Here is a 14,027-nt window from a genome sequence, read left to right on the forward strand (position 1 = left end):
TCCGCGAATGCTCTCTGGAGGTCCATGCAGAGGGATGCTGAGGATGCGGAGGACGCGGAGGGGATGCTGCGGGGGATGCGGAGGTCGCACCGTCCTTCTTTCTGCAGCTAAAGCAAAACCTCCTCCTCCTCCTCCTCTTCTCTCCTCCTTCTCCTCCTCCTTCTCTCCCTGTAGATGAACTCTTCAAACACAAATAGTCCAAACGCAGAAGCAACATCCCTAAAAAAAAAAAATTGGTTTTGTTTTGTGTGCTGGGTGCAGTCAGGAGGTGGAAACAGGAGCTGAATGGATGGAGATGGAGGGAGAGAAGTTGGGTGCAGTCAGAGAGGAGAGAGGAGGAGAGAGGAGGAGAGGAGGGGGTGGTCCTCCTGAGAGAGAGAGAGAGAGAGAGAGAGAGAGAGAGCTTGGTCCTCCCTCTGCTCTCCATCCAGCTCTGAGGATGGAGGGAGGCACAGAAAGAAAGAGTGGGAGCATCTGCCGCAAACAAACTGAACCGACTTCACCTAGATCACACCGAGCTCCTCTCCAGTCCAGCAGGAGCTCCATGAGGAGGTGTTCCAGTCCATGAGGAGGTGTTCCAGTCCATGAGGAGGTGTTCTAGTCCATGAGGAGGTGTTCCAGTCCATGAGGAGGTGTCTATGAGGAGGTGTTCCAGTCCATGAGGAGGTGTTCCAGTCCATCCCAAACATGTTGGAATCAGCCTCCGTCACACCAAACACTGAGAAACCAGTTCTCCATGGACCCGGTTTTGAACCGGGACCCACAGAACTGGAAACACAGTCCTGTCTAAACCATCATTACGCGGTGTAGCGCTCAGATTTGTCCCCGTACAAATAGGTGGACATGAGTCAGTTTGACCTCAGTGTATTCAGTTGGCTAAAGATGCTAAGCTAGGCTAAACTAGCTTGTTCTGCTTCTATATATATATATATATATATAAGATATATATATATATATATATATATAATAGCTATTCATTTATAAAAACCATAATATAATATATATAATATAAATATATATATAGAATATATATATATATATATGGTTTAATAAGGAATTTCGGCTTTTGATATAGGCAAATGTTCATGTATACGGTGTGCAAGCTAGGCTAAACTAGCTTGACCCAAACAGTTGAAGCAGAAGAATGTGGCTAGCACCTAACATTAGCTTATATTATATATATGTACAAAATATATAATATATATAATATATATATATATATATATTATATATAGCATCAGCATTTCAGCTATTTTTATCTTTTGATGTATGCTAACTGTAAGCTAGGCTAAACTAGCTCGGCTCAAACAGTTGAAGCAGAAGAATGTGGCTAGGCTAACATTAGCTTCATCAGTCTTAGTTTCATGTATCTTAACAAATAGAAATCAAGACATTGTGGTTTAGGGCGCCATTAGCGTGAGTTATATATATAATAATAATAATATAATATATAAGCTATTTTTCCCCTGTGAACTTTCTGCTAATGTTTGCGGTCTGCTAAGCTAAACTAGCTCAGCCCAAGCAATGGAATCAGAAATTACAGCTAGCCTCACTTTAATTAATCAAACAAATAAAAGCTGTTTTATTATGTACATTTTGTAACCACAAAGTTATGGTTTAATGAGCTGTTAGCTTTACAGCTAGTTTTCTATTTTGATGGAATCTCCATGTTTTAGTGTGCTAAGGCTAATATGCTAAATTTGGATTATTTATTTGTGTTTTTCATAAATGTAAAAAATGTGTACACAACCGTAAACTAACTATATATATATATATATTCAGAAATAGAATAAATAAACCACACATATATATAAGTCAGCATTTCAGACAGAAAACCACCAAAACCCAGTTTAACCATTTTATTTGGAGGCGTTCATATCCAGCCATTGTCAGTTGCATGAGGCTAAGTAGTTTTTAATGTCATAAAAGCATAATAGATTTTTGTTGTCTGCTTTGTTTTATCTGCCGCCCAAACGTTGCATTTGAGTCTTGTTTGCATGTAACATCTTCACAGAAACGACTTGCACAAACCTGAAACATTTCGGAGGTAACACACATTAAACTGTATTTCCATCAACTCCTCTCTCTTGCTCTTTGGTGGAATGTAAAATTATGCACAAGCCTCCTGAATTATTGATGATTCTCACCTTCATACAGGGATAATCAGACGCCGAAATTAATATTTCTCCAACACGAGCGGCGTTCCTCCTGGGTTCTTCCATATGGCTCGTCATCTGTCTCCCCTCCATCCCTTCCCCCCGCTAACCCAGCGTACTGGGAACCAGTAGACTGATGGGGGGCTGCTGTGCATTCGTTTGACTGCACCATTACAGCCACAAACCATGAAATAATCAGTGGCCTCCATCTCATGGAGCCTCATTCCCTTCAACCAACGTATGAGCTTTATTAGTTAGAGTCAGAGCAATGAAAATGGATCATTTGAAGGTTTTATTTGGAAGCCTGGTGCACATTTACACATAATATATATCTATATGCATATTAATTTATTTGGTTTTAACCAGTTCAGTCATGAATCATGAATTGTCTGACAGTTTTAACAGACGTTTCCATCTGCAGTGACTGTGATAAGCCCTTTAATTTAATAGAAATGATCAGTTATGTTTGATAATTTTAGTTCATATGTAAAAAGATGTGTGGTTAGTACAAGAAGCAGAAGGAAACAGGAGGAACTTGATGTTGACTGATGACACAACCCTGCAAACGAATGTGTTATTTCATCCACTTCTGCTTTATAACTTGGCACATTCCTGATGTCTCAATGCGTGATATGCTGCGATAAAACGACTGTACAATGATCTAAGGTGTGTTGATAAAGTCATGTTTAGATTAAAGAGTCTAATTAGGTTAAAATAAGACTTTACTGTGATATAAAGACTGTAGGTCAGCTGATTTATGATTAGCAATATTCCACATTAAAAAAGATTAATGTACAGCTTTGGTTCTAGATAGATTACACTGTAAAAAAACAAACCGTGTACAGTAAAATACAGGCAGCTTTGGTTTCCAGAACGTTACGGTACAACTTCTTCTAATATCACGGTAAAGCGATGTGTGGTGGTAATCTTTGTACTATGTTACCAAGGTTATGTCCAAGTTTATTCCTGAGTTTGCAAAGTCAGAGGCATATCGCACACACATACAGAATATGTGGAGGTGAGGGCGTATTTGTACACAGGCCGAACAATGTGTGTGTGCTGAGACACACACACACTGCCAATAACTGCCCAAACAACAAGTTTTACTATGTTACACTCGACCTTAGGGAACATCTTGTTCACGCAAACTCTCCATCTGGGGTGAAGTTCAGAGCTAAGGTGAAGTTCAACAATTCAAATGTGCACAGCATGATCATTAAATAATGTTCACAGTATTGATAAACATTAGATGATCAGACAATATTAATAAGCATTAGATAATTTCTTTCACAGATGTTAGTATCATATAGATATATTGGTGATTTCACATTTAAGGTTAAGTGTTTTATTCCATATTTTAAAATGTCTGTAGATTTTACAGTGAAAAAACTGCCAAACTATAAAGTGAAACAGTAAAAGACTGTAAAATATGGCATTAGATTTTACAGTTAAATACTACTTAATTTATACTTTATAAATGAAGTTTTGAAATATCCAGCAATCGCACTGAACTTTGCACATGACACTTTATGACACTGATCTGCACTTCTGTACTGTACATATCCATTCCCCTCCATATTTCATATTTTATACCCCTTATTTTATTTTTATTTCTATACTGGTTTATCTTTTCTTTTCCATATATGTTCTGTGTATGCTCAATCCTGTGACCGGAAAATTCTGTGTTTGTGTAAACTTGCATAGCGAATAAAATGAATTCTGATTCTGATATGATCTTGTTTCATTGTTTTGTTGTCATATTTGACGTTTTTCATAATCTAAAACCAATGTATATAAATAAAGCTTACATGTGTTTTCTGGGATTATCCTGCAGCACCAAACTCCATTCATAAATCTAATAATTTAATTGTTATTTTACTTTTTAGTGATGTTACACATCTGCAAAGTGTACCATCAACTAAATTAAGAAATAACGAGCTCTTCTGGTGAGTTCGGCGCACGTGTGATGTTGATTAAATGTTAAATAATAAATAAAAGTAAAAAAAAAAAAAGTTTTTAATTTCTCTTAAATAATTAGAGAAAAGTAAAAATTTGTGCAGAAACTCTGTTTTTTTTTTTTTGACTGACAGATGTTTTATGTGATGTAGCCAACACGTGGGAACCTGAACGTTGCACAAACGTTGCATAAACGTTGTGTGGACGTTAGGTAAACGTTGTGTGGAGGTTAGGTAACAGCAGCTCCTGCAGGAGTGTCGGAGGTGCTGTGAGTGTGTGTGTGTGTCCATGGTCTCCTCCTCCAGACTCCTGCTGGTCTGGCGTCATTTCATGAACAGTCGGATGGGAGACATGGCCTCTAAAGCTCGGATGCCGACCCCGGAGACGGCGCTGCCCGGCCGGACTGACGGCGTCAAGGTGTCCGGTAAGAGAACCGAAGCTAACTCTGTTAGCATCGCCACTTCATGACAAAATGTTGAATAACGAACCGATGCGAACAGTTTGCTGCTTTATTTAACGTTCTGGTTACGTTTGACTAACGTTCGCCTCGTTATCTGTCTCCCACGCGGAGGTTAGGTGAAGTTATAAAGACATAAACGAGTTAAATTAAAGAATTAAAGTTAGCTGCTTAGCACCTGCTGCTAACTCCCACCGCGCATGCGCACATGCATATCGCACATAACATGGTTAAAGATGTAAACAAACAAAAACAAACAAAATAAACAAAATACACGTTTAAAAACAACTTTCTCCTCTTATTCTGCTTTATATCACATCTACTACATTCATTACTACAGCAGCACTCTGTTATGAATACAATATAGATCACAAAATCATATATAATAATAAATAGAGATGAAAATAATAATAACTATCAGGTTATAATAATATAATAATAATAATATATTAATAATAATAACTATCAGATGTGCTCTGTGCCATAAATTCAGCTTTTATGAAGCTTATATGTTATGCGGTTCATGTAACTGTTCTGTTCATTATTGTAGTTAAACTGGACTGCATCATAGTGAGACGTGTTTCTAATATTTAATATTTTGGCCCTCTCATGTTTGTAAATGTATTAGAAACAACATGGAGGGTGGCCGGTTTAAGTCCAGCATGGACCAAAAGTATGGAGGCAGGCCCAGGAGGTGGACTGGCACCTCTCCATCCACCAGTCCACCTCCTGGGCACTGCCGAGGTGCCCTTGAGCAAGGCGCCGAACCTCCCCAACTGCTCCCGTCACTCCACCATCTCTCTCCACATTGCATGTCTATGAGCCCCTTGTTGGTTAAAATGCATGTAGATGAAAGAAGGCAGCAGTAGCTCGTTGAGGGATTAATAAAGTATCTCTTCTTCTTAAACATCTTTACCATCAAAAATCAAAATGAGCTTTGCATTTAAAAAAAACATATATTAAAAGGTGCAGTTTGTAAGATTGGGGGCAAACATGTAATATAAAATTCATAACTATGTTTTCATGCATGCGTAATCACCTGAAAATAAGAATCTTTTTAAAAATTCTCCTTTAAAATCTACAGTAGGAGCAGGCCCTCTTTTATGGAAGCCGCCATGTCGAAACACTGTGTTTCTACGGTAGCCCAGAACAGACAAACTAAATATTGACTTTAGACAGAGCCTTTAAGTGTTTACCCCGCTACACACTGGACCTTTAAAGCATTAATGAACTGTATAACTGCATTAAATCATTAACCTCTTTACTTCATACATAAAACAAAAACTTAATATCTTATTGTATTATTCACAAAATATCTTCATAACTCTGTTTTTATTTGTGTTTAATCACCTGAAAATAAGAATAATTATGTTTTATCTACAGACACTGTAGGTCCTTTTTAATGTTTCTACGGTAGCCCAGAACAGACAAACCATTAAACCATAATTTGCATTTTTTGCAGCCACCGTAGTTTCACTGGACCTTTAAATTATAATTTGCTCAGTATTAGAGAAATATTGTAAAACTCTGTAAATAATCTCACTTAAAGTCAATATAGAATTATTGATTTGTCTTAATTTGAAGGCATTGAATCAGAATATCGACAATAAATATCAAACATTAGCAGTTTTGGTTCATAAATAACAGTATTGTCTTTTTAATAATCCATACATCTGTTGACTTGCTTCTTTATTTTAAAGGATAACGGTCACTCTTAACGTGTAAAAGACTCAAACAAAAGTGTGTGTTTGTGAGCTGGAGAGTTTTGTGTGTGTGCAAACAGACCGACAGCAGCACTAAGTTGGCAGTCGGGGCAGTTGGCACCGATCTGCCCCCTCTTCACTACAAGTGAGGGTGCCGAGTCTTGGCACGTGATGAATAGATCTGCACTGGCACTGAACAAAAGACACAACACACACTCACACACACTCTCACACTCACTGTGGTTTAACATTAAGCAGAGAAAGATGACAGGAGTAAGTGTAAAGGTTGTGTGGAGAAGATGTATCGACTCGGGGTGTTTTGGTTCAGAGGAATGATGAGTCAAACGTTTGTTTGATTTTTTAATTTTTCGTGGAGAGGGTTGGACGGGGAAGGAGGATGTGGTGGGTGTGGAGGGGTTAGGAGGGCGGGGGTCCACCGTGCAAGGACGTTTGGGATGGATGGATGGATGGATGGGAAGGTTTCAGACGGAGTGGCAGACATGCTGGAGGATCGCCAAAGCTTTCTCGGGAACGTTGCCACAATCGAGGGAGACGGAGAAGAAAGAGCGAGAGGGAGCAGAGAGGAGAAGGAAAAGCCATGCCTGCAGTGGAGAGACTTGGCAGGGCTTCCCCTCCTTTGTCTGTCTGGCTCAGGGCTGCAGCGCCAGAGGAAATCAAGAAATGTCCAGGCGTGGTGGTGGTGGTGGATGGGGAAGAGCTCTGCCTCGGCTCCAGAAAGACGAGAGAGAAAAAGTACTTTGAAACGAGTGAAAACTCGACGTCTGAAAGGGCTACTATGGAAACAACAAACAAAACAAGCGATTTTCTCTTTTTTGAACGATATTACGCATCCCAGACATCGGACCCGACCAGGTTTTCGGAGACAATGTCCGGTAATTCGACCCGTAATTTTATCGCCAACAAAATCGCGTACGTTGAATTTTTTCGAATCGCCAAACGTCTCCAAACTGGACAACGACGGATGTTTGACTACTTCTAGCCAGAGGAAGGCCAACCCTGCGCCAAGCAAGAGGTTTGTTTATGAAAGCTTGTTTGGGTTTCGAAACCAAATCCATTGGATTACTGTTAAATAATTTGGAAAATCACGTCAGTTTAAGCGCTAAATCTTATTGCGCGAGTTGAAGTGCCGAGATATGTCTGTTTTCCTTCTTAATGTGATGACTTGTTTTGTCTGGAAACTGACCTGAACGATACAAAGCAGGCCAAATCAGGCCAGAAGCCTCGACTAAAGACCAAACCACGTCTTGAATATCTTTACGCAGTTGACTTGGTTGATATTGACATGGAGTCTTTGGATTTTAGATTCAGAACTGTGCAAACAGTTTGACAGATGGGACTGAAAGTTGACTATTCACCAGTTTAGGTCCATTTAGCAGACGTTAAGGAGCTTTTTATCAAAGCAAATGATCTTTATAGGCAGATGGAGTTCATCATAGATCTATAGATGTTCAGATTTCCACTTTAAAGAGTATAGCAGTGTTTCATTGCCCTGTTTGGTTGAAAGTTTCCTGCTTGTTCACCTCCAAAACCACACCCATCAGTGATGTCACGGTGTCTTGAGGTACACTTTACATCACTGTAGAAAGGTGAAACTTTAAACCACCAGAGGTCAGCAAAAACAATAATTTCAGTTACTCTTTACAGATATAATATGTGTCATTTCTCTGAAGCTGAACTTCAACACAAAGTCCTGTTTCTTATAAGATTCAGTAATAAAACACAAAAATACAAAGCAAGTCTCTGAATCAATGTAAATGTAGAATACGTGTCCATTTACAGGCCTCAATAATAATAATAATACTTTGAGTTTTTGTTACTAAATCACACTGGTTGGTGTCAAAAATGGTGTAAAGGTGTATGACTGTGTTTTACAGTTTGGTTATACTTTAATAACCCACATCCTTGTCTTCAGACATTCAGTCTGTTCGTCTGCGTATGCTCCAGAACATCAGCCTTGTAGAAAAATGTAATATTGTACAAAACTCATTAGTGGGATTTGTGTTTGGGGGTCAAAGGTTAACAGCTACTTGTTACTTGTTACCTGGACAGTACTACTCCGACTCGACTTCTTCCTAACACTTAATTCCACCCTGTGAACGCCTCCTCGCCCTCCACACCCACACACAGATGGAGTAAAGTGAAAACAAAAGCCTAATCAAGGAGTTAATGTCATCCTCATCACAGCTTAATGCAGATGCGTTCAGACACGCAGCAGCTGGTCTTTTAATTAGCAGGTGTAAATCATTATTATTGCAGCTCGACGCGGTGGAACAGGGATTATGTGAGGTTGACATAAAATAGCAGAAGTGATATTATGGTTATATCAGGTTTATTTAACACAGCAAAACACACTGCGAGCTGAAAGCTGCAGCTCGGTTGAAGCCAAAAAAAAAAAAAAACCCTTTTGACCAGCTGTTCCCTCCTTATCAACGACTCACAGCAGCTCCAGATGCAGTCCAAGTTACAGTCAGCTTAAGCTGTTTTGATTTGGCACCTCAGAAGCAGAGAAAAAGTTCTCTAACAAAGAGCGTGCCAATATAGATAGATTTAAAATGGTTTATTGCGTATTATAGAACAGTTAGTTCAGACCATGAGTGCTGATATAGAGAATAACGGCACTGCAGGCGTTCTAACGACTGTGCCGTTATCAGTCGTAACAGTCGTCAACGCTCTTAAAGAAACATGAACAGATTTAGAGAGTCACATTGTTATTGATATTTTTTATTGCTTTATTTCTTTGTTTAGCTTAATAATTACTCATTTATTTATTTATTTAATCTACTTTTCTATGATGTAATGATTTTATATATCTTTTTATTTTATTATCTTTTTATTATTTTATGTATTTATTTTTATTTTTAGTATTTAACTCATTTAACACTTTAACACTTTAATTCTTTTTTGTTGTTTATTAATATGTAATTTATACTGTCTGTCATTTATTACATGAAGGCCTGTGTCAGGAAATGTAAAATAATTTAAAATGTTTAAATAAAAAGTTCAAAAGTTTGTTTAAAAACACAAACAAGGATACTGCTGTGATAAACTGAATACGATCAGCTGATAATAAACCTGATCAGCCACTGTCAGTAATCAATACACAACCATTAATGATTAATCAAACCAATAACTATCCTACAATTTTCTGATGTTGTTCTTGTAATTGGACCCAAACACCTCCGAAACTCTTTATCTAAAGGGTGTTTGCTCGTGGTGGGACTTGTTGGGTCTTTGTAAATAATTTTATAAAGCGTATGATGTAGACCTGCTCTGTGCTATGAGATAACTTATTATGATTTGGCGCTATGTAAATAAAATTGAGTTTAGATGCACAGATCAGGTGACTCTGGCGTCCCGTCCCTTCCCGTCTCATCACCTGTTGACTGACTGTGCGGTGTTATCAGGTTCACGCCGACTCTCCTCAGCCCATCTACCTTTGTCACAGCCGTTACCACGACAACGCAGAGGGATTCCAGCATATGAATGTGTGTGTGTGTGTGTGTGTGTGTGTGTGTGTGTGTGTGTGATCCCATCAGCTGACCTCATAGTGGTTTACACGGCGAGCCCGATAACCTTGACGGGCGCGAAATGGCGGCGTTTAGGGGAGAACGTGAGACACATGACGGACGAGAGAGAGGAACGGAGGTGGAGATGAAAAGATGGAGGGAGAGAGAGAGACTGACGCTTGGAGGTTAACTGTGTTTTACCTTTTTAAATATTCAACGTTAATGTTGTTTCATCTGATTCGATCACTAAAAACAAGACGGATACGACGGGGCTGTGTTTGTCAGCTTGTTTCAGGCACCTTAAAGGCCCCAAAATAGATAAAGCAGACTCACAAAATGACATTTATTTGATCATTTTAACCCAAAACTGCCTTCAGAAACCAACTTTGCCACGTCTGGTGTAATAAATAAACTCATAAATGTCAGAAAGGGAAATATTCTTACACCTGTTTTCATCAATAAACAGAAAATTCCACCGTGCATCTTCTGAATTCAGAAGATAACTCATCGTAAATCGTTTAATTCAAACGATCTATAAAAACATTTCTACTGGATGTTTCAGTCTCCTTCTCTTCTTTATCTCTTTCAGTACAAATCTTCAGTCCAGATGGACCAGTGTTTAGGATTCAGTGGCATCCAGTGGTGGTGTGGGTGTAGTTGCAATTCTAACCCCGTAAAGTCAAAATGAATGTTGCAGTACGGTATTTTTGCTCAGTTCACGACAAAAGGCTTCAAAAGGAGGAGGTTGTCTTCAATTTGTTACATTAAAGACAACCTCCATGATCTGTTTCATCTGGATACATGAGGAGAAACTCCAAAAGCAGTTCTGTTATGAGGTGAATTCGAAGAAGAGGTCTTCAAAGAACCAGAATCTCAGAAGTTTTATAATGATAATAAACATGTTGTATTAATAGAAACTGAACAGCTAAGCTTGTATTGTAATATGTTTAATGCCTCTGCCTCCCTGCATGTGAACCAATCCAGAGCAACCTTCATCGGCTTTAAGGCGACCGCTTTCAGTCCTCCTCGTTCACGTACAGATGGAAGCAACAACCTTCAGCATTGTGTCCGAACCTCGTTGAAGCTCGTGAAGCAGTTTGTTTTCCCAACGGAAAACAATCACTATTTATTAAAAATACCGTTTGCGAGCGCAGACGTCCGTCCGCGGCAGAACAATGAGGATAACGCCGATGGTCGTAATGATGGGCGGTAATAAAAATGATGATGGCAATCAGAGAGGCTGATTGAGAGGCTCGGGTGGAGGGGAGAGAGGAGCACTGAGGCAGGGTGGAGGAGGGAGATGTAGAGGGAGGATGAGGGGGAAGATGAAGAAACCAGGCAATCAGGGAGAGAGACACAGGAGGAGGAGAGGGTGGTGGTGGTGGGGTTACTTTGTAGACTTAATTGCAGAGCAGTTGAGGCAATCTTTTCTGTGTGTGTGTGTGTGTGTGTGTGTGTGTGTGTGTGTGTAGATGCTCCAATATCCCCTAGCCAGACATTAGCTGCAGTGTTTCATTTATCACTGTCAGGTCTGGAGCTCCAGGGGGAGGAGGAGGGGGGAGTCCTTGGACGTTCAGGCCAGGGTGTAGCTCCTCTTCCTGGGCCGGGGAAGTGTTGTGAGGCACCGGGTCTGATCTTTTAATCTGCAGAGGGAGAAAATGACTGTAGCTACGGATGCTAATGCCAAGCTTCTTCAGTTTGATATGAAGTTAATATTTGAGCCTATATTACATTGCCTAGCTCCAGTTCTGGCATGACACTGACTACACAGTAACCAATAACACTGCCCCAGTGCTAGCTGGAAAGCTTTAAGCAGCTAACAAACTGAGCTAACATGAGCTAACAGCAGCTAACAAACTGAGCTAACAGTAGCTAACAAACTGAGCTAACATGAGCTAACAGCAGCTAACAGACTGAGCTAACATTAGCTAACAAACTGAGCTAACATTAGCTAACAGACTGAGCTAACAGCAGCTAACGGACTGAGCTAACAGTAGCTAACAAACTGAGCTAACATTAGCTAACAGCAGCTAACAGACTGAGCTAACATTAGCTAACAGCAGCTAACAGACTGAGCTAACATGAGCTAACAGCAGCTCATTGTGGGCCTCCATGTGGTTTAGAGGATGAACGGTTTCAGCCACGTTTTACTTGAACTTTATGCTCGTAAACATGAAGGACCAGACTTAAAGGTGCAGCGTGTGGTTTAGTTTGTCTTGGAGTCCGTCCTGTGAACTTCATGACCTCGTCGGTCTCCACTCGTTTCCTGTGAGCTCTGAGCTCTCAGCTATCTGAGCGAAGGCAAACAGAGAGTGAGCGTTAGTGCGGCGTTGATACACTTTGAGGTTGTTCTTGCTGCAGCCGTGATGGTTTTTATTATGCTTCTGATGAACAATGGGAGGGAAAAAAGTTAAGAAAAAAGAGTGACGCAGGCGTCTGAGTCAGCATTTTGTTCAGCTCAGTGCAGGATGACGTAAACACGCTTTGTCTTCGGGTTTATCTCGGGAAGCTGAGACGTTTCTGTGCAGGATAATTCATCCACAGCTGATCTGCTGATGGACGACTCGTTCATTTTACCGTTTACTCTGTTTGATTATCTGCGATGAAGGACGCAGGCCTCAGAGTGCTGATTGGCTGATTCTGGAGCAGCCCTGACTGCCTGAGCTGAAATAGAGCAGCACTAATAGAGAAACTGTGTGTGTTTGTGTGCCACAGATGTCGCTGTGGATAAAGGCCTGTTCTGTGATCAGCCTTATTATTATGACAGGATTCATGGGGGGATGGAGAAGAGAGAGCGGGAGGCTAGCTGTTTAATGTGAAGAGCTTTCTAACCTCTTTCACTGCTCTTTACCGCCTAATAAAAGAAAAGTAGTTGCCAGTATGAACAGTCAGAAACTGGCTTTTAATGTAGGTAAAATAAAAATTAAAACATGGATCCTGACCCACCGTGCAGAGTGGAAAGTAAACAAGCAAACCAGCTCTCACTGCCCAAACATAGGCTGTTTTCCAGGGGAGAGTTCACCGAAGTAGGACTCAAGGACTCAAGTAGGACTGACCAGGTGGCAGCAACTTTTCCACATAAAGTTGTAGATCTTTTTTTTTTATATACATTGACAAAGACGCTAACTGTTTGTTTGTTGTATGTTCTTGAAATTTAATCACATAATCGCCGTCGTCAAACACTGAGACTTACCCGGCTCAGACGGAGGCTGTTTTCCATGGGAGAGTTCACCGAAGAGTCGGCAGGGACAATTAATGAACCCTCAAGACTTTTCCACATAAGTTTGAAGATCTTTTCTTGTCAGACATACCTGACGTACCAACATTATCACCATAGATAAACAGTGAGACTTCACCAGCTTTCACTGCCCAGATGGAGGCTGTTTTACTGGGGAAAGTTCGCCAAAGAGTCATCAAGAAGGACTGACCGGGCGGCCGCAACTTTTCCACATAAAGTCATAGATCTTTTTTTAAATATACGTTGCCAAAGACGCTACCTGTTGTTTGTTGTGTGTTCTTAAAATTTAATCACATAATCGCCGTCGTCAAACAGTAGGACTTACCCGGCTCAGTCAGAGGCTGTTTTCCAGGGGAGAGTTCACCGAAGAGTCGGCAGGGATGGTTTAATGAACCCTCAAGACTTTTCCACATAAGTTTAAAGATCTTTTCTCATCAGACTTACCTGACGTACCGACATTATCCCCATAGATAAACAGTGAGACTTCGCCAGCTTTTACTGCCCAGACGGAGGCTGTTTTCCAGGGGAAAGTTCGCCAAAGAGTCGTCAAGGAGGGCTGCCCGGGCGGCGGCAACTTTTCCACATAAAGTCGTAGATCTTTTTTTAAATATATGTTGCCAAAGACGTTACCTGTTGTTTGTTGTTTAATAATTTAATCACATAATCACCGTCGTCAACAGTGGGACTTACCCGGCTCAGACGGAGGCTGTTTTCCTGGGGAAAGTTCGCCAAAGAGTCGTCAAGGAGGACTGACCGGGTGGCGGCAACTTTTTCACATAAAGTCGTAGATCTTTTTTTTAATATACGTTGCCAAAGACGGTACCTGTTGTTTGTTGTGTGTTCTTGAAATTTAATCATATAATCGCCGTCGTCAAACAGTGGGACTTACCTGGCTCAGACGGGGAGAGTTCACCGAAGAGTCGGCAGGGAGGACTGACTGGGTCATGGGGACCTTTCCGCATATAAATTGGTCATTTATGTTTGTTTTTC

General features: G+C 40.4%; 2 protein-coding genes across 4 annotated transcripts in view; both read left to right on the top strand.

The window, feature by feature from the left end:
- ift172 (intraflagellar transport 172) overlaps positions 1–14,027 on the top strand; it is a 57,077-nt gene that overhangs the window by 37,241 nt on the left and 5,809 nt on the right. The gene's annotated exons all lie outside the window — the stretch shown is intronic.
- msraa (methionine sulfoxide reductase Aa) overlaps positions 4,303–14,027 on the top strand; it is a 24,025-nt gene continuing 14,300 nt past the window's right edge. Inside the window, exon 1 of one of the 2 annotated variants that reach the window (XM_027284680.1) lies at positions 4,303–4,536. In XM_027284680.1, the coding sequence (XP_027140481.1) occupies positions 4,401–4,536 (136 nt within the window). In that variant the 5' untranslated portion in view covers positions 4,303–4,400. Of the gene's footprint in view, positions 4,537–6,761; positions 7,306–14,027 lie in introns of those variants that run through there. The other variant, XM_019265716.2, reaches the window with a different exon arrangement.

This window comes from Larimichthys crocea, chromosome XI, assembly GCF_000972845.2.
Source record: "Larimichthys crocea isolate SSNF chromosome XI, L_crocea_2.0, whole genome shotgun sequence".
NCBI classification, from domain to species: Eukaryota; Metazoa; Chordata; class Actinopteri; family Sciaenidae; genus Larimichthys; species Larimichthys crocea.